The sequence below is a fragment of the Penicillium robsamsonii genome, assembly GCF_028829455.1.
Source record: "Penicillium robsamsonii strain IBT 29466 chromosome Unknown utg000005l_segment0_segment0, whole genome shotgun sequence".
Lineage (NCBI taxonomy): Eukaryota > Fungi > Ascomycota > Eurotiomycetes > Eurotiales > Aspergillaceae > Penicillium > Penicillium robsamsonii.
In genome coordinates, this window is record NW_026643223.1 from 532527 (window position 1) to 550761 (window position 18235).

Here is an 18235-nt window from a genome sequence, read left to right on the forward strand (position 1 = left end):
ATAGTGAAGTCAGCTGCTACTCAATCCGAGTGAAAGATAAGACAGAATACGACAATCTTACCTGCCTAAGAGCCATTCTCCTCCCCGAAGCTCGCCTCTTCCACCCTTTCATACCGATAGTTATGAAAATAACTCCATTCCAAAACCCACGCAGAGACCCCAACGTACTCACCGAGAGCAGAAGTGAGTAATTTCCATGCTTGTGATGCACGAATTCCGCGATACGGTTAGTGGTAGGTGCAATCCATGTTGCTAACATCGCAAGAAAGAAAAGCGATGGCATGATCACGTATTGCCTCAGCGACACACGTCTTGGTTTCGAAGCTTGATAAGTTGCCGAAAGTTTGTTGGATGCAGATGGACGCTGGAACGTACTTTGTTCCGTGGTATTACTTGTTATAGTAGATTCTGGGGTGAGATCGGGTTTTCTCTGAGAATTCGCTTGAATAGTTGTCGTCGTGACGCTGCTGGCAGAATTGCCAGATGTTAGAGCAATACGGTCGTCCTCGCTCAATTTGAACTCGTCGCGGACTCTGGTTATCTCGATACCGATGAGACAATATAGTATTAGAACGATGACTATTATCAGCCTGTTGCGTAACCATTAGAAGAGTCCAGTAGTTGAGCTGGCGAATAGAAGTATACGCACCATACGGGAGCATAGTAAAATATTATGCGGAGGATCATCCAATTGCGAGATATTGAGCACCAGATCTATTAATGTTTGATTAGCCCCAAGATATGTTTAGTTTTAAGTCGAGTAAAAGAATACTCACGGTTTCGTCACCATATATAGGACCTTTCTCATGCCCGTGGATAAATAGGAAGACAAAAGCAGGGATAAATGAGATAGTAGTAATAGCACCAATATATTTGACTTCGAGCTTGCGCAAAGATTGAGTGTCATAATGATAGAAGACAACCAGGTATGTATCCAAAGCCATTGCGAATGTCCATAGCACGTCAGCTACTGGAAACCTAATTATTTTAGTCAGTATTCATTGTCTTGCAGCAAACATTGCTTGGATGGTTCTCTGCTAATACCAAGAACATACATCTGAAGCGCAAAGCCTTGGAATTGACATAGAGATGAAGTATCTCCAGCTGCTGGTCCACCAGTGGATATCATCGTAGCGACAGAGTCGAACAGATTATAGAAGGCATTGAAAAATATTATACGATGGATAGGACTCCTGAAGTGCCGGGAAAGAGTGAATGCGCCAATTATTGTGAATGAACCCAGAATAGAGAGAACCGAAGACACTCGCCCCGCAATAGCGATACCCCTGAGCTCCTCGGGAGAGTGCGACATAGCGATCTCAGACCATAACGAGATAGATAGTTGCAAGAATTGCCAACGTCCATCTTTTTGAAGAAATCACCAAGATAGAGTTTGCGATATCACGTTGCGCCGATGAGTATTCTTTGGCCCGAATGACGTGATTTTACACATTTGAAGAGCTTCGGAGAATGATGAATTGCATGTATATCAAAAGATTAACAATCACATTACAAAAGCTATCTAGCAAAATCGCGCTATTTCAGGAGCTTTTGGTCCTAAATAACCTCATCGCTCTTACTAATGGCGACGAAGCTTTACGCCTAGAACAATGTGATAGCTCAGACCCTGCATTTTCAGCCAATCATGATCGATTTTACGAGAGTTAAGCACGTTATGCGCCATATAAATAAGTCAATTGTGAGCTAACCTTCCCTGGATTTAAACCAAACAACGCCCTTACCGCGGGTCTGGATGATTTTCCATCTCTGGAAGTAGTATGCAGCAGTTTGCACAATAGAAGCAGCCTTAAATATTATAGATATATTGAACTATAGCTCCATTCACCGTGAGAGATATGATAACGGATACCGAAATGTGTGGCTGTGACCGTTTCCCCTTTTCATCCGATCGGGATCTTAGACCCACTAGGGATTTCAGGGACCGCCAGCCTAATAGCGCCTCAGTTCTAGTATACTTCTCTTGCCAAAAACATGCACTGTGAGATGTCAACTTCAAGATTTCCTTTCACATTCCTCAATCCTACAATGCGAGAATACTAGCTTATTTACCAACATGTCCCATTTTTCAACTAGATATCTGACAAGATAGTAGGGTCTGGGATCTCGATTCAGACTCATGGCTAGTAGGTCAATTTCAAATTATAAGCACACAGTTATGAAGTTTAATGTGCAATCTAACAAGCATTGTAGGAAAAACAGGTTTATCTATCCCTTTGGTAATAATGCATATATATTAGATACCAGGTCGGTTTTTCGAGTGTTTGGTATATGCGACCATATACAGCCTCTTTGTCTTCTGATTGTACTTCATCCATATCTTTCGCTCTAGTTCAGCTTGTTTTTTTCCCCTTTGTTTAATTTGATTGCTTTTTTTTCCTTCCCTCTTTTTGATGATTTGTGTGGATTCTATCATAATCCTCTAGGCTTGGAGGGTGTTCTGACCATCTGTTTTGACCAACCTTTATTCTTCCTTCTTTCTCTATATATTAGCTATAGCACACATTTCTAGCTATATGTATAGATATCATTTTTACCTATATGAGAAGAGAATGGCATGAATGTCTATACTATAGAAACGGCAGACAAGCTCGAGACAAACTGAGAGCTGGGAATAAGCCAGAATTTCCGTCTCGCAGTGGTGTTGGATGCGTACTATTGGGAAGGTGTTGGAATTACCTTACCTTTCCCTCACTACTCCTTTATCTACGTCAACCTCAAACGATCCTCTTCCATCATCGCTTTTACCTACGGTTCTAGGTCTGTGCCTGCTACCGAGGCAGTTTTCTCCATCCCTGTCCGTGGTGTTCCTAGTGCGCTTTGGGTATGACCACACTCTCTCTGTGCGTAGCCACCATGCATCGGTAGATGCCCAGCAATGGGCTCTGACATCGAAGCCATCCATTGACCTTTGCAAAAACCCCCACAAGCGGATTCACTCCACACATTCCATCGCCCTCGTTCACACATCTTCCCATCTTCTTTCTACATTATCCTGAATAATCGGAACGACAGGGTCTGGCAGAGAAACGGCTTCGCCGCGAGGAGACACAGGAAGGCTATTGGGTTATACAATAAGAGCCTACGTTAACCTAAATGGAGGATTGTTTTTTTTTTTTCTTTTTTTACAATGCATGTGCGGGATCCTGTCTCGTTGCCGCATTTCGCACGGGTTATCATGATTTCCGTCTCTGAACGGTGGTCTGCAATAGTCTCGGTTACCTCGACGCCACTATCTTCAAGGTTATTGGGCATGTGGCCAGATTAACCCAAGTCATTGCCTAACCACTTCAACACTACTGTCTCAGCTGCAGATGCATTGATGGGCAAATTCGCGGACATAACGGATGACTGTGACGGTATCAACGTAGTCTCACAGGCCGCGTACAACTCATTGAGAACCAGAGACGCGTCTATCGCCTCGGCTAACGCGAGGAGTAGCATGCGTGGCTGCTCTTTATGGACCACACCATTCAGCGGTATATGGAGTTTAATAACACGGCTAAGGTCCTCCCCCAGATCGCCGCCTAATACCGCCCGTACCTCGAGCGATAGGTCCCCGAGTCCACCGAAGACCGTGACGCGACCATTAAGTAACTCGCTAACCAGCTGCTGAGCCATATGCTTGGCGTCGGCCCGGACTGTGCGGATCGGCTGACCATAGACGACTACAGAGACCTCGGGCTGAAAGGTAAGAGTAAGACCGGCCGGCTGTACTCCCTACGTGGCTCCTCTAAACGGATGTCGAGCGATGCCACTGCCTAGGGCCCCGCGGGCCATAAGCGTGTCGCCGCCACCTACCTCCACTCTCTAGCGTCGTCATCGACCCCGGATCACTCCCCTACAGCTAAGCGGATCGCTAAGTTCGGTGGAGACGGCGTGGAGGACGAGGGTTACGTGACTGCTTAGCGCGGCGGCCTCTATTTGTGCAGCGGGCGTGCGGTTCACGATCATTCTCTAGGCGGATGTCTTTAGTTTTTCTTATTCCCACACATGGATTGATCTATTGATCTCCGGCGAGAGCTAGTTTCGCTCGCCTTTTCTTCCTATGGCAAGGCATCTATTAGCCCTTTGATAGTTAAATTCTAAAAAACTGGCTTTTTAGCCTATATAGCTTATTTTACATTATGCGTATGTAGTAGAATATAGGAATATTCTAGTGTAGGTGTAATTAAGGATCCTAAAAGGGGAGACTGTATAGTTTTTTTTAGTAGTTTCTGACCGCGGTCAGAATATGACATGTATGCGGGTAGGGAGACATTAGAGTCTTTTAGTAGTTTCTGACCACGCTCAAAATCATCCGCATTTACCATGAAGTCAACACGGCCCGCGCTGAGCACAATTCTAGGATCGCCACCTTGAGTGCTCGCCTTCAACGCAACGGCATCATCGTCAACTTTGTACTCTCCTTGTTCTTATCTTCGGTACTCTTGGTGAGTCAAGTATTTCCCCCCTAGTTGTATCAAGACCAGCCCAGCTAATAAACACGTAGCATTATTTGCGCTCTCTCCAAGGAATTTTTCTGAGCTCGATACTTCAAAGGCCGTTGTTAAACCAATTTTTCTCAAAAAAACTGCTCGCTCGTGTAGAAAGTGTCACGAACCTCATGACCCGCCTCGCCATCTCTCAATCGATTCAGTGCAATCCCTAAAATACGGTGTCACTTTATCCTTATGCTTAACAGCTTATTCGGTAAGTGGTTCGGTCTTCAAATGTTGGGATGTTGAATTATGTCTAAACACTTCCAATCTTGTCCGGCAATAACTGAACACACTTAACAGTAAACTCACATAATGAAACCAAATATGAAGGGATCTTCCATCAAAACTTGATTTGATACATTTATTTGATATTAATCGAGATAATACACTAGATTTCCAAGTGCAACCATCCGGGTAGCCCCCTATATCATATAAATAACCGAAATACGACCAAGTAAATCCTTCAGATCAAGTCTCCTCGGACCCAAATAAAGCAGATTATCTCGAACTGGTGACATCAACGCCGTCATACAGAATGCCAAATTCATCAAGAAGATTTGTTGCAGCGGTTTCACCCGTCTTGAAAGCACCATGCACGCAACCATTCCCAACGAGAGTACAATGTTCACCGGCGAACTGCAAGCGACTGGATTTGTGGTTTTCTAACGCATCAACCAGCAGCTGGGGGTCATCTCCAACCTTGTCGGCGGAGTAGGTTCCATACCCGGCCAGCGGGTCCTGGGTCCAATGTGTTGTTTCAACATTGATCAGGCCAGGCAGAGCCTTGTAGGGTTCTGTACGGAATAGTTTGAAAAGTGGTTCAAAAAATAGGTATATCTCCTTTGGATCTTGCATGTTCTCGATGCGTTGTGTCAGAGGCTCGGCAATCTGTACGCACAGTTCTTTGCTCCCCGTCATAATCCATAGGTTGATTGTCACGGTAGCGTAGTTGAGGATATTATCCTTCTCTCCGATGGAATTTATACTGGGGGTGGATTGCACAGACGACCCGGATGAAGTATCCGATTCCTCTGGCGGAGATGGGTAGAAGACAAACTGGTCGTTTTCCTTTGACCAGAAGACTTCGTCGAACTCGAAAAACACTTTGCCCAAGGCGCCGTAGCTGAACCTAGACATTCCCTCTTGGATATCACTCGGCAAGGGTGGATTGAATGAGATGAGGTTGTGGTGGTAGACTCCCAGTGGGCTAGTCATGATAACTGCGTCTCCTGCAATAAACCCTATTTCTCCGGCAGCATTCCTGTACTGAATTCGAGCTGGCGTGGCCCCGTCTTCATTCCATTCTACCTCCTCGACATGGTGGTTGAGTCTGATGATGCCATCGCTTCGGAGAGTCTCCGCAGCCCAGTTCACGATCCGATCATACCCACCCTTCATATATAGATTGCGCTCGGTGATGAAATAAGAGAGATGCTTGGACGATGCTTGGTCCGTACTAGTGCCGATCCACAGTTCTACCTCGCGGACAGCCTGTGGGGCCCAATCACGCTCATCTTCGGTGATGAGCTGATGTTGGAGGACGAACTCTTTCGCGAATTCGTGGACAGGGCGGTCCTCAGCCTCCGGGTTAGTTTCGTAAAACCACTCGCAGTAATCTGCGAACTCGTCTGCGACTTTCTTGGCTTTGAACTGGGATCCAGCCCGGCCTTCTCTAGTGAAGTACAGAGGTACGCCATCGTCATAATAATATGGGATAGATAGCTGGGGAATGAGTTTCACCAGGCTGTTCTGGGAAGTTTCATGCATCCAAGCGGCGCCTATTGACTATCAGCACATTTTCTTTACTCTCTCTCTCCTGCTTGAATATCTATGTCAGGCTCTTATCGTTATCATACCAATATCTCGGACATGGTCACCCTTTCGGGTGGTCAGGATTCTTCCACCAATGCGATCGCGTGCTTCTAATACCACCACTTCACAACCGTGGCGGTGCAGGACAGCCGCGGCATGTAGGCCAGAAACGCCAGCGCCCACCACAATCACCTTCTTGCGCTCCGACCTCGCTGCGTGTGTTCCCTCGATCAACTCCTTTGGAGTGTCGAGCGCAACCAGGTCGGAGCAACAATTACTAGGTTTTATAGGACTAATGCCCGTGATGGGAGAAGAAAGGTGGAAAGATTGAGCCATTCTGAGTTGACAAGTTGACATTCGAGTTTGAAAATTCGGAGTATTGGATTAAACAAGGATTATGTTGAATGGAAGTTGAGGGGGTTTAGGTTGTGTTATCGCAGTGCATAGTGATCACTAGGGACTTTGGTCTTATTGGCTTTTATTGCCAGCAGAAATTTGGCTACCTACATCAATGGGGTGATTTTTTAAGATATTATAGGGTAATAATTAATTGAGCAAGTTGAGTCACATGGATATATATGGAAAGGGAATTTTTGTAGAAATTGCGAACTGGTTCGGGGGTTTTATAGAGATCCCAAATCACATCTTAGAAAAGATATTAAAAGGCCAACATAGTGAATCCTAATTATGACCGTCTATATTATCTCAAATCACGTTAGTATCCGCATTGTCAGGTCCTGTATCGTTAAATAAAGAGGGCATATAAGCGGGCTATTACTGTTTCTATATGAATGCCTAACCCACTATAGATCAAGTGCTGTATAGAAACTCCTTATCAGATACAAAGTATAAAACCCGCTTTTAAGGCGGAGATTCAAGCGGTGAATCCTAAAAGCGAATAGGACCAAAGTCCCTAGTGGTCGCTATGCGAGGCTGTGAGGGGAAAATTGCGTATTTTGTCGCACATTTTATTGACATGAATACAGCATTCTACTACATCATAGCAAAAACTAAGGTATACTTACCCTGGTAGGGAGACTATATTCTCTGCTGCACTTTACTGTTTCCAAATCGGACCAGACCCGCATCCTTGCCCGCATGTGCCCGCATGTGCCCGCATCGACCTACAAATCAGCTGTGAGATTTGGCGCGGATTGCCCAGCGTTGCCCAGGTCAGGTGAGCCCCGAATAGCGTCCAATCAGACCAACTATGTAGATAGCCTGCCTCTCCTGGAATTCACCGACGGATTGATCAATGGCAGCTTTCCAGAACGGATCCCGGATTAACGTTGCAGCTTGTCGGTTACACGTTTTGAGAAGAGAAAGGTCAAAAAGCGCATATCTTGTTCATTTAGCTCAACAATCAAAATGAAGCGTATCGGAAAGAAAGCAAGAAAACAGGGAGAAAGGCAAAAGGCAAAAACATTCCAATGCGGGTGGGAGGGGCGTGTGACTCGAAGCTGCCAAGCACTTGATCCTGTACGAATCTCTACTTCAACAGTTTTTACATCATTATGTAGTAGACATCTAAAAATCATGTTCTTCGACTTATAGAACAGGTACCACCTTGGAGCCAACGCGAATCATCACAGTTTGATATGCCTGCCCTACAAAAGCGAGATAATATGAGAAAGAAATGCTACCCTGAATAAAGTCTCTTTCAAATCCTATTCAAGGATCTATCACGAGTTCATGGTCTGCAAAAACCTTACACCGTACCTCCCTTTACCTCCCTTGATGGATTCGGATTCTCCACCGGATGTCCTCGGCCACTCGACCAGGTCCTAAATCGACCTATCTAGTCATTCAACCCCTTGGTCGATGTTGGCGTAGGGGCAACCCAGAGTAAACCATGACGTCTTCCAGAAGCAAAGTTCCCAGCCTTGTGTAGCATAACGCCTCAGGAGGGATTCCAAGCAAGCTTAAGATGAACAAAATAAAAGGTTGTAAAAAACATAGCATAGATAAAGGCCTCGGGAGATTGGCCATTTAAGATAACACTTTTATGCAGCGCCTTGAACCCTCTTTGCTGCGTTAAACTGTGAACTAGATAAAGATTATAGATGGGCCGCTTCTAGAAGTTTGGTCAATTTAATCGCGCCGTGCGAGGATGCCGAACCGACGGGATCCGTACTGTTGTGTTGTTCCGAAGTCTCAAATTTTCACCCAAGGTATACACCCGATCTCTTCCCAAAACGCATCACATAAGGTCTAGACCTGCTATATAGGAGGGAAAGGTGAAAATATTGAGCTATTATAAGTTGACAAGTTGCCGGGTTTGAAGTGCATTATGAGTTGACATGCCGAGTTTGGAGTGAGTGATTAAGCCACCAGGAAGGGGATTGGGGCGGGCTATAATGAGCCGGTAGACACGGGAACTGTGGGGGAATTGTCCGGGAACTGGAGTTGAAGCTGTAATCGTATCTCATACATTAATTCAAATGGTTGTGATTATGGAGAGATGAAGTTCTAGGTTTCGGCGGAATCCGTGGGCAAATGCTTAGCCTCTGCTTATCTGCCCCACATGGAAATAGAAAATTCTTCACAATTTTCACTTTCTTTTTTCCCCATTCTCATAGAGAGAACTGACACCCTCTCTGTAAAAATGTCTCCATGACTGGCTTCCCAGGTCGGGTACTTATCAGATTCCGATTTTGAATTTTGAAATGGAGGACCTACTACTCAATGGCACCGAGCGCATCTGCGTTGACGGGGATGTCAAATTAATTCCCACGCCCACCAATTCTCCAAATGATCCAATGAACTGGAGCACCTGGAGACGGTACTGGCATTCATTTTTGGTCCTTGTATTTGTCGCTCTGACCGCGGCAACCGCCAACGATGCCGGCAACGCTGGCAACGGCATGAACGCTGAACTGGGTATCACGTGGAACCAGATCAATACTGCCGCAGGCGTCTTGTTTGTCGGCATTGGATATACCACATTGCTCCTCGGCCCAGCCCCTTTCTTGTATGGAAGACGAATCTCCTATCTGATTTGTCTGATATTTTCCATCGTTGGCGCCATCGGGCTTGCCCGCACCCAAAATGTTGGAGACAACATCTGGAGCCAACTTTTCGTGGGCGCCTCTGAATCCTGCGCGGAGGCACTTGCCCAGCTGTCTCTTTCAGATCTGTTCTTTCAGCATCAAAGAGGTCTGGTACTCGGATTATATATTCTTGCCACGAGTGTCGGTACATTCATGGGGCCCATGATCTCTAGCTTTATCACCAACTCTCCCCTGGGATGGAGATGGGTAGGCTGGCTTGCTGCCATCATATCCGGGGGCTTGATCTTCGTCTTTTATTTCACATTGGAAGAAACATTCTTCGATCGCAACAACCCTATTCATGGACATGATGCCCCTGCTAGCAAGACTGAGGGCACATCCAAGGACACCTTAGATAAAAAAGACAACCCGATCGCGAGCGTGCAGCCGATACCCTCCGACAGTGGACTCGACGAAGAATGCGGGCGAGAAAAAGGAAAGACATATTTCCAGCGTATCGCCCTAATCACCCCATCGCCAACCCTGGTCGGGACGGGCTTCAAGCAGTATTTCCGTCGCCTGTTGCACACACTGCGCGTCTTCACCTTTCCGGCAGTCATCTACTCGGGTCTTCAATGGGGCGCCCAAGACGCCTGGCTGACCTTCTACCTCACCGTTGAAGCGGACAATTGGTATGGGCCACCATGGAACTACACCGACGCCGCAGTGGGTATCATGAACGTGCCGACGCTGATTGGGTCGGTCCTCGGCTGCATTTACGGTGGATGGTTCTCCGACTTCTTCGTGATGTGGATGGCCAAGCGAAACAATGGCATCTTCGAGGCTGAGCAGCGTCTCTGGCTCTTGTTGCCTGTTGCGTTTGTCGGTCCTGCTGGTCTCATGCTATTCGGGATCGGCTCGGATAAAGGCTGGGATTGGCATCTGCCGTATCTTGGTCTGGGATTCATTGGTTTCGGCTGGGGTTGTGCGGGCGATCTTAGCATGGCATATCTCATGGATGCGTACCCGGATATGGTGCTGGAGGGTATGGTCGGTGTATCTGTCATCAACAACACTATTGGTTGTATCTTCACATTCACCGCTCAGAGTTGGTTGGATGCGCAGAGCCTCGCGCAGGTCTTCATTGCGATTGGCGTCTTGAGCTTCTGTTTCATTATGACTACTGTTCCGATGATGTACTGGGGCAAGAAGTGTCGGCAGATGACTCGGAAGCAATATGAGGCATTCCTACTGCTTCGTGATGGACCTTCTAGTTGACGATGTGTCAACTAGCCATTATCATTTCATGTTCATGTTATTCATTTTCTCGATGTATATGTACGATATTTGCAATAATCATTGTGTTTTATAGCTATAATAGAAGAAGAATGCGCTAGCTGCTCTGGAATTACCATTTCTGCTTGTACCTTCACTAGCTAACAGTCCCAATCCGCTTCCGCGTTAGCTTGCAGTAGTTTTTCGCAGTAGGAGAAAGAAGAACGGGAATGTCTTTCTCCGGAGGTCATTCTGGACATTGGTTCGATTGATAGGTCATGTCTGAAAATAATTTGGAGACGTAACTCAGACATAGCACATTAAGCCACTTCTAATGCCCCACAGAAGCAAGTAATCCTGTCTGAAAGGTAGTATATTGTGCTCCATACTTCAGATCAAGTCAATGTGCGTGCGTAGGTCGTTCGTCCACACTTTGATTTGATGGGGATACAATTCAAAATGTACTAAATAACATGTATCATATTCCAAGCAATAAATAACGGAGTATAGAGAAAATATTGGCTAAAACTCGCAAGATGCCATAGTTGGGGGAAATCTTCTCAGGTGTACGTAGCCCTCCCGCTAGCTCCCAATTTGGGGCCAACCACGCAAGCTGCCCCGTCATCCTCCATCCAAGCTCTTTCTCGGTGGACCGCTAATTTATTCCAATGCCACAACATATACCGATATTCTACTTGTCGCTCAAGCCTGCTCCACTATGGTTCCTATCAACAGGACCAATCCTTATCCTCCGGTATGGTGGCTGGATGCGTGGTCAATGTGATGTTCCAAGGTTGCATATCGACACACATCTAAGAATAAAACTAACGAACCCATATTCGTGTATCTGTTGTACTCGCTTGTTCACCGAGGCTAAATCTAACTGCCTATAATTCCCGGGGATTCGCCCATTGTTTCCAATTCTTGTTGATCGTTCTGTGCATCTATTACTTCATTCGTTCACTCTGCTGCTCTATCGGCCGCAATATGGGTTTCAAGTCTTACTACCAATGGGCTACTCTCGCCCTGGCTGTGACTGCTGCTGCCCAAACTACCACCAGCTGCAACCCTATGAAGAGTATGAACTATCTCATATGATTCGTCGCGAAACCACACTTACAGTTCCTTTCCAGAGACTTGCCCAGCAGACACAGGTCTAAACAAGTACCGTCTAAACACCGACTTCACCTCCGGATCCCTAGGTCGCTGGAATACCACCGCCGGCACCGTAACCAGCACCGACCTCGGCGCCAAGTTCACCATCTCGGAGCAGGGAGACGCCCCCACAATCGAAAGTGAATTCTACATCTTCTTCGGCCATGTCGATGTCAATATGAGAGCCGCAAACGGTACCGGTATCGTCAGCACCTGGATCCTAGAGTCTGACGACCTAGACGAGATCGATTGGGTGAGTCCACAGACAGTGTCCCAACCCACCAAACAAAGTAACCATTAACACCAAAAACAGGAACAAATCAGCACCTGGGACACCGAAATCCAAACCGACTACTTCGGCAAAGGCAACACAACCTCATACGACCGCGGCACAACCGTAACCGTCTCAACCCCCGAAGAAACATTCCACACCTACTCAATCGACTGGACGTCAGAGCGCATCGAGTGGCTCCTCGACGGCGAAGTCGTGCGCACACTCAACTACGCCGACGCCGTCGACGGCACAAACTACCCCCAAACACCCATGCGCATCCGCATCGGTATCTGGGCCGGCGGTGATCCAGATAACTCCGAGGGCACGATTGAGTGGGCCGGCGGCGAGACTGATTACACCGAGGGTCCTTTCTCCATGTATGTGGAGTCGGTCGATATCATCAACTACAACCCGGCTTCGGCGTACAAGTATACTGATAAGACTGGGGATTATACGAGTATCAAGGCTACAAACGCTACTATGTCGACTAACTTGAGCTCGTCGAACTCTAGCTCGATTGTTGCTTCGAGTAGGACTTCTGCTTCGGCGAAGGCTAGTTCGTCTTTGGTTGGTTCTTCGTCAGCTTCGGCTTCGGCGGCGGCTTCTTCTAGTAGTTTTGTCTCTGCTGCTCCGGCTTCTTACTATACTTCTGCTTTTGCCACTGCTGTGGTATCTATCGTTGCTGGCTTGCTTCAACTTTAGATGGTTGTATTGGTCATGTTATAGGTCTGGGTGGTTTGTCGGTGAGACCTGGTTTGTAGATATACAAATCACTTTGTTGCTTTTTGTCTCATATTGCCCATATTACATCTAGGAATGCAGACCCAGTAGGTAGTTATTGACTGTATGAATACTCAACAGCCTTGAACCACTATGGTGTAATAAGCCAAACATATTCCAGCCACACTAGAGCGTTAATTTAGAGACTTTTTTCTTCAGGCCTATTTTCATATCTCTTTTCACTCTCTGGGCTTTTTTTAAATAAAAGGCTCTCTACACATATTTGGCGGTGGAACCCAGAATTATTGGGGCAGATTCATAAACACTAGAAAGGATAATACAGGGGCAGTAGCCGCGTCAACGCGTCAACGTCAACAACACACCGACTGTGTGTCACAACTAGATCAACTGTGAGGCGCTGGAGATATGTATCAACCCATCAAATAAGATCTCTAGTAAGAAGAAGTTTGAACGCTCGCCTGCGTGCGAACATAATCAGAACACAGCCAGGGCGAAACCCCGCTTATCGCATCCCTAGGGGAGCCTCATCCACAAGAGCCTTTCAATTGAGACACTCATCAACACTAGACCCTGTTTCCGCCAAAGAGGAGCCCCGGTCTTTTCCAACGGAGGGATTCCCAGTCATCGAACAGGAGTAGCCAGTCGAGGAAGAACAGCTGTTCGACTACAGCGCCCATAGATACTACCCAGTATATATCGGTGAGGTCTTCCAGGACCGCTATCAAGTACGTTCAAAGCTAGGCTGGGGTAGTTGTTCGACCACGTGGTTAGCCAGGGACCTCAAGTATGTCGGGACCAAGCAATTCCCTTTTGTTTAAATAACTGATAGTGTATTCTTGCAGAGACAAGAAATATGTCGCGTTAAAGGTCTATATCCACAACTCGGTATTTCACCGTGAGCTCCCATTCTATAAGCACATCGCTCCCCTCATGTCAAGTGATCATCCAGGGAGAGGCAATATTCGGCGATTCTTCGATTCCTTCACTATCACCGGCCCAGATGGCAGACATATCGTGCTGGTTCAAGAACCCGCATGTATCAGTCTATTCGATCTCAAAGAAAACATGCCCGAGAACAGATTTCCAGAGGGGTTGGTCAAACATGTCCTTACAGGGTTACTCCAAGCCCTAGATTTCTTGCATACCGAGTGCAAGGCCGTGCACACTGGTCGGTTATTATCCCATGTTCGAGTACTTGGCGCGGTTGTTTATTTACCTGCCCTTAATCGATGCCCATATCGGTAATATGCTAGCATGCGTGAATGACAGCGAGAATGCCAAATTCAACGATATTGAGGAATCGGAAACGACCGACCCATCAGCACGCAAGCAGGTATCGCCTGACCGAACCATTTATGCCTCGCGAGCAATCCTTCCGAAGGACGGACCGCTGCGTGTTTCTGATTTCGGCGAAGCTAGAATCGGGCCTAGGCCGTATGATTATCCTGCCATGTCTATGTCATATCGCGCACCTGAGGTATCGCTCGAGGTGCCGTGGGGCTATCCGATTGATATTTGGTGTGTTGGACTTGTGGTACGTTCTGTCTATATTCCATATCTAATAGCTTCTTCTTCTTCTTCTTCTTCTTCTTCTTCTTCTTCTTCTTCTCTTCTTCACACAAGTGCTGATTTTATCTTTTATTTTCAACAAAGGCATGTGATCTTCTTGGGCTGAATAAAATTTTCAATGCCGACCACGAGTCCGGCGATATGTATGAGGCAGCCCACCTTGCAGAGCTAATTTCTGTGCTGGGTCCTCCGCCTGCTGCGTTTTTGGCACCTAATCCTGAGAAGGCGGCTCAGTTCTGGGATGAAGGGGGTATGTGTTCGGTTTCTTGGTACACTCGTTATGTGACGAGATTCGTTGCTAATTTGGTTATCTAGGGATATGGAAGGACATCGTTCCCATTCCTGATATAGGCATGCTTGAGTCATTAGGAGGTCAGATGGGTCTACCTCCTGCATTTGTGAAGTTCATGCGCAGAACTTTGACCTGGGTACCAAACGAGAGAGCGACTGCTAAAGATCTTGTAGAGGACCCTTGGTTGAAGGTGTGATGTTCTATGTATGATGTTAGGGCTGCTTAAGAATAATCTCTACTCAACATATTTCTCCCAGTTTTCTTGGTCTATGTGTTATCATTACATTCACGTTTCAATATGGACGGTCTCGAGGTTTCAATTGAGGCGTACGGATTCACAGACCTGCATACCCATGTTTTGTGTTAATGCGTCCAACAACTCTTAAAAAAACCCCAAAAAAGAAGAAAACTCAGTTCAACACCACGATCACCAAAAACAAAAAAGAAATTGTTGTGCATCATCCGTGAATCGAACACGGGCCTCGTCGATGGCAACGACGAATTCTACCACTAGACCAATGATGCTAATTGATGTGTGGAGACTCGGTTGGTGGCTATATGAGCGGATTATGCTAGGGTTTGTGAGCGTTGGACTCCACTATTTTGTTAGATGCCATGTTAACTAACTAGTTAACTAGTTCTTTGATATCTATTAACAGATAACGTTATTGCGGAGTACTAATTGGCTATTAGATTTAATGTTAGATAAAATTAGCTAACTATATTTTACATACCCACTATATTATTCCGGGGCTTTGAGTGTTTTCGTCCATATATTCAGAACTACTCGATAGCATACTCGGAGATATATATCTGAGAGATATTTTAGTTATTATCATCTCGCTTCATAAAGAAACACAAGATCTTCGTCCATGCAGTAACAAACAGATATACCAAGATGACGCCGACGAGATAAAATTGGTTAAAACATGAATAGATAGGTAGAAATGTAAAATCAGTCACCCCCAGTGAAGAAAGGCAACAATATGCAACAGAAATGGTATATATAGAGAAATCATTGTTCATCAGTGAGCGAAGGAGGGTTGACGATATCCCGTATCGCCGGAGAAAAAGGATATTGATCGTCAAAGTGGTCCAGCTCACTTCCGTCGCCGCTGTACCCAATGCTATCACGATTGTCATCAATGATGCGTCCGTACTCGAGGAGAAGAAGATAGAGATAGATGTCAAGATCTTCGTTGCGCAATGCATGCTGCGCCCATTCCCGACTTTGTGATGCGATAACCTCAGCCTCAAAGTCATGATTCTGGATGTACGGTTCGATAACCGAGAACGCATCCACGGGGGATGCTTGTGGATCCAGACCGAGGAAGTAGGTCATTAATCCGTACAAGTCATCGTACCGATTGTCCATGGGGACGAAGTGACGCCAGGGGAAGAGCCGGGAGTCATGCCATTCTCGGAAGATAGTTGCCTTGATCCCTAGGGATTTGCTGAGCTGAAACGCGCGCCACCGACCGGAGAAACTGTGACCGTCGATGTCGACGAGGTACTTTGCCTTGAATTGCTCGCTGAAGGCCTTGGGCTTTTTGTAGGTCCAAACATCGTCGTAGAAGGAGCAGTTCGGGATGCAGCCCCAAGCCTCAGTGAAGCCGACATCGAAGTGGTCCAATGAAAATTTTCCTGGGTAGAAACTGGAGTAGTTACGATACTGCCCCAAGCTGGTCTCAGAGAGGATTGAGACCGTCTCTGATCTCATCTCAGTGTTGTTGGTAATGTGTACAAAACGTTGGCGGTGCATGTGCTGCCAGTTATCCGCAAGCTGAACACCTCCGGAGGTGACGCCGCGCCAGAGGAGAGTGTCTGCTTTGTCTTTCCACCCGTAATCGTGTCGCGAATTGTACACGTACCGCTTGTCATTCAGGAAATACATATTTGCAGGAAAAAGGATATCGTTGTTCACGCTAACCTTGCACTCGCTGAAGACTGGGATCAATTTCCTTGTGATGAGGTTGCTGGATGCTGAGAACAGAAACCCGTGGTTCTCCCCGAGAACAGGACCGACGGTGCAAAGATCAGAGGAAGCAGTAAAGTTAGTGACAAACCCACCCGAGGGGGATTTGTATAGCTTATCAGCGTCCCCTACAGTGATATTGTCATTCCGAGCGGGAGAGTGAGGGTCACAGGACTCTTTAGCGAAGTCCATGTATAGCTTCCCAGCGACCGAGAACCAGGATGGGTTAACACGTTCCTCGATGCTGGAACCCTCCTTGTAAAGATAGTCCATCCCTGGCGTGAATCCGTCCTGCGCATCGCTGGGTAAGCTTCTCGTGAGGGCTTCAGTGCGGAGGTATTCCTGGGTATCCTCAAAAGGAACCATGACTCGCGGCTGATCCATAATATTAAGCGCAATATCCATGTCCGGAAGATACTGAACAATGCGATTAATCGACTTCCTCATTGTGTCAAATCTCCACTCATCAACGGGGGAGTTGACAATCTTCTTCTTGCGAATTTGCAAACCTGCAATGCCGTCGCTGAACTGTAGCTCGGCTGCCATCTGTCGAATTTCTGCTGGGGGAACCGCCCAGAAAGGCCGCAGATCGCCTGTAATCTGTTGGAAATCGTCCACATTATGTGCCTTCTTTTTGCGTGCGAACATGTACCATTCCTTGAAACCGGGAGGTGGGTGTCGTCCATATGTTTCACGGTATTTGGCGACTGTTCGGCGGAAACTTGTCGAGCGACCATTATCATATGCCTGCCATTGTCGGTTCGCTTCTTTCATCAGGTCGCCGATAGGGTGTTCATCGTTCGCATACTCCCCGATCACGGGGTTCGTTGTTGTGGTGAAGAGATTAAGATTAGGGATTTGGATCACGGAGTTATCGACGGCATGGGTGAGGAGTAGGAGGTTGATGAAGCATATCAAGGTTACCGCGCAGATCAGTACCAGGTAGAATGGTCTGCGGTTCCGAGGAAATGGGCCGAGCATTGAAAACAGTTCCTAGGGCCGGGAACTAGGTTCCAGCCGCACACTAAATTTGGACAATTTTGCAGGGGTTGAAAGGCCAAAGCACGAAGGCTATGAGAAGGACGTGAAAAAGGACATGCTTGCAATAAACATGTTAAGAGTTGAGAAGAGGAAAAAAGAAAGAAAAAAAGGTCGCCATAATGCCCTTAGCCTCCTAATATTCAAAGCCTATTCCAACGCCAAGGGTTTACACAAACATATAAAGTTCTTGGCTTGTCTTTCATTTAAAAACACGGGTAATAGTTTACTTGGAAAAGCTACAACGGACCTATTAGACCAATGTACGTTGTCGGCAATGTTGTATAGAACATGTAGATCACCCCTAAAGGGGTTGGAGATCAATGATCAAAGAAACGTGCGCAAGTTACCCAATCAGGACCTCTCGGCACAGATGCTGAAAGTCTTTGATTCGGATACGGCCGGCTCTTTGTACCAAGCGTTACAAGAGATTAATAAATTACCAGTTTTGAGAGCTATATTTTTTTCATAATTTTTACAAATTAAGGAATGGAGGAAGCATTTCACTAATTACTGATCTATAAAATAGTAGACTAATAATATTAGGGTTATTTTCTTCATGGCAGGACTGGATTTCCCGCCTGACTCAGTAATTATATAAGCAATGGCATCTGA

The 18235-nt window shown here is 46.4% G+C and overlaps 7 protein-coding genes across 7 annotated transcripts; 3 read left to right on the forward strand and 4 right to left on the reverse strand.

Annotated features, from left to right (window-relative positions):
- Positions 1-16: 16 nt before the first annotated feature.
- gprI (putative cAMP receptor (Car4)) lies at positions 17-1312 on the reverse strand (the record flags this gene model as incomplete). The annotated part of the gene is made up of 4 exons (XM_057232500.1): positions 17-590; positions 650-714; positions 777-978; positions 1056-1312. 4 exons carry the CDS (start codon positions 1310-1312, stop codon positions 17-19), a joined length of 1098 nt encoding a protein of 365 aa, XP_057082042.1.
- Positions 1313-3282: 1970 nt separating this feature from the next.
- N7447_008239 (uncharacterized protein) lies at positions 3283-3639 on the reverse strand (the record flags this gene model as incomplete). The annotated part of the gene is made up of 1 exon (XM_057232501.1): positions 3283-3639. The coding sequence occupies one exon, from the start codon at positions 3637-3639 to the stop codon at positions 3283-3285; it is 357 nt and encodes a 118-aa protein (XP_057082043.1).
- Positions 3640-4997: 1358 nt separating this feature from the next.
- N7447_008240 (flavin monoamine oxidase family protein) lies at positions 4998-6647 on the reverse strand (the record flags this gene model as incomplete). Its single annotated transcript, XM_057232502.1, has 2 exons — positions 4998-6277; positions 6356-6647. 2 exons carry the CDS (start codon positions 6645-6647, stop codon positions 4998-5000), a joined length of 1572 nt encoding a protein of 523 aa, XP_057082044.1.
- A 2330-nt stretch (positions 6648-8977) lies between these two features.
- On the forward strand, positions 8978-10579 carry N7447_008241 (Major facilitator superfamily domain general substrate transporter; the record flags this gene model as incomplete). Its single annotated transcript, XM_057232503.1, has 1 exon — positions 8978-10579. The coding sequence occupies one exon, from the start codon at positions 8978-8980 to the stop codon at positions 10577-10579; it is 1602 nt and encodes a 533-aa protein (XP_057082045.1).
- A 984-nt stretch (positions 10580-11563) lies between these two features.
- On the forward strand, positions 11564-12707 carry N7447_008242 (glycoside hydrolase family 16 protein; the record flags this gene model as incomplete). The annotated part of the gene is made up of 3 exons (XM_057232504.1): positions 11564-11654; positions 11710-11984; positions 12045-12707. 3 exons carry the CDS (start codon positions 11564-11566, stop codon positions 12705-12707), a joined length of 1029 nt encoding a protein of 342 aa, XP_057082046.1.
- A 1285-nt stretch (positions 12708-13992) lies between these two features.
- Positions 13993-14803, forward strand: N7447_008243 (uncharacterized protein; the record flags this gene model as incomplete). The annotated part of the gene is made up of 3 exons (XM_057232505.1): positions 13993-14280; positions 14400-14565; positions 14631-14803. The coding sequence occupies 3 exons, from the start codon at positions 13993-13995 to the stop codon at positions 14801-14803; spliced, it is 627 nt and encodes a 208-aa protein (XP_057082047.1).
- An 819-nt stretch (positions 14804-15622) lies between these two features.
- N7447_008244 (Lipopolysaccharide-modifying protein) lies at positions 15623-17563 on the reverse strand (the record flags this gene model as incomplete). The annotated part of the gene is made up of 1 exon (XM_057232506.1): positions 15623-17563. The coding sequence occupies one exon, from the start codon at positions 17561-17563 to the stop codon at positions 15623-15625; it is 1941 nt and encodes a 646-aa protein (XP_057082048.1).
- Positions 17564-18235: the final 672 nt, after the last annotated feature.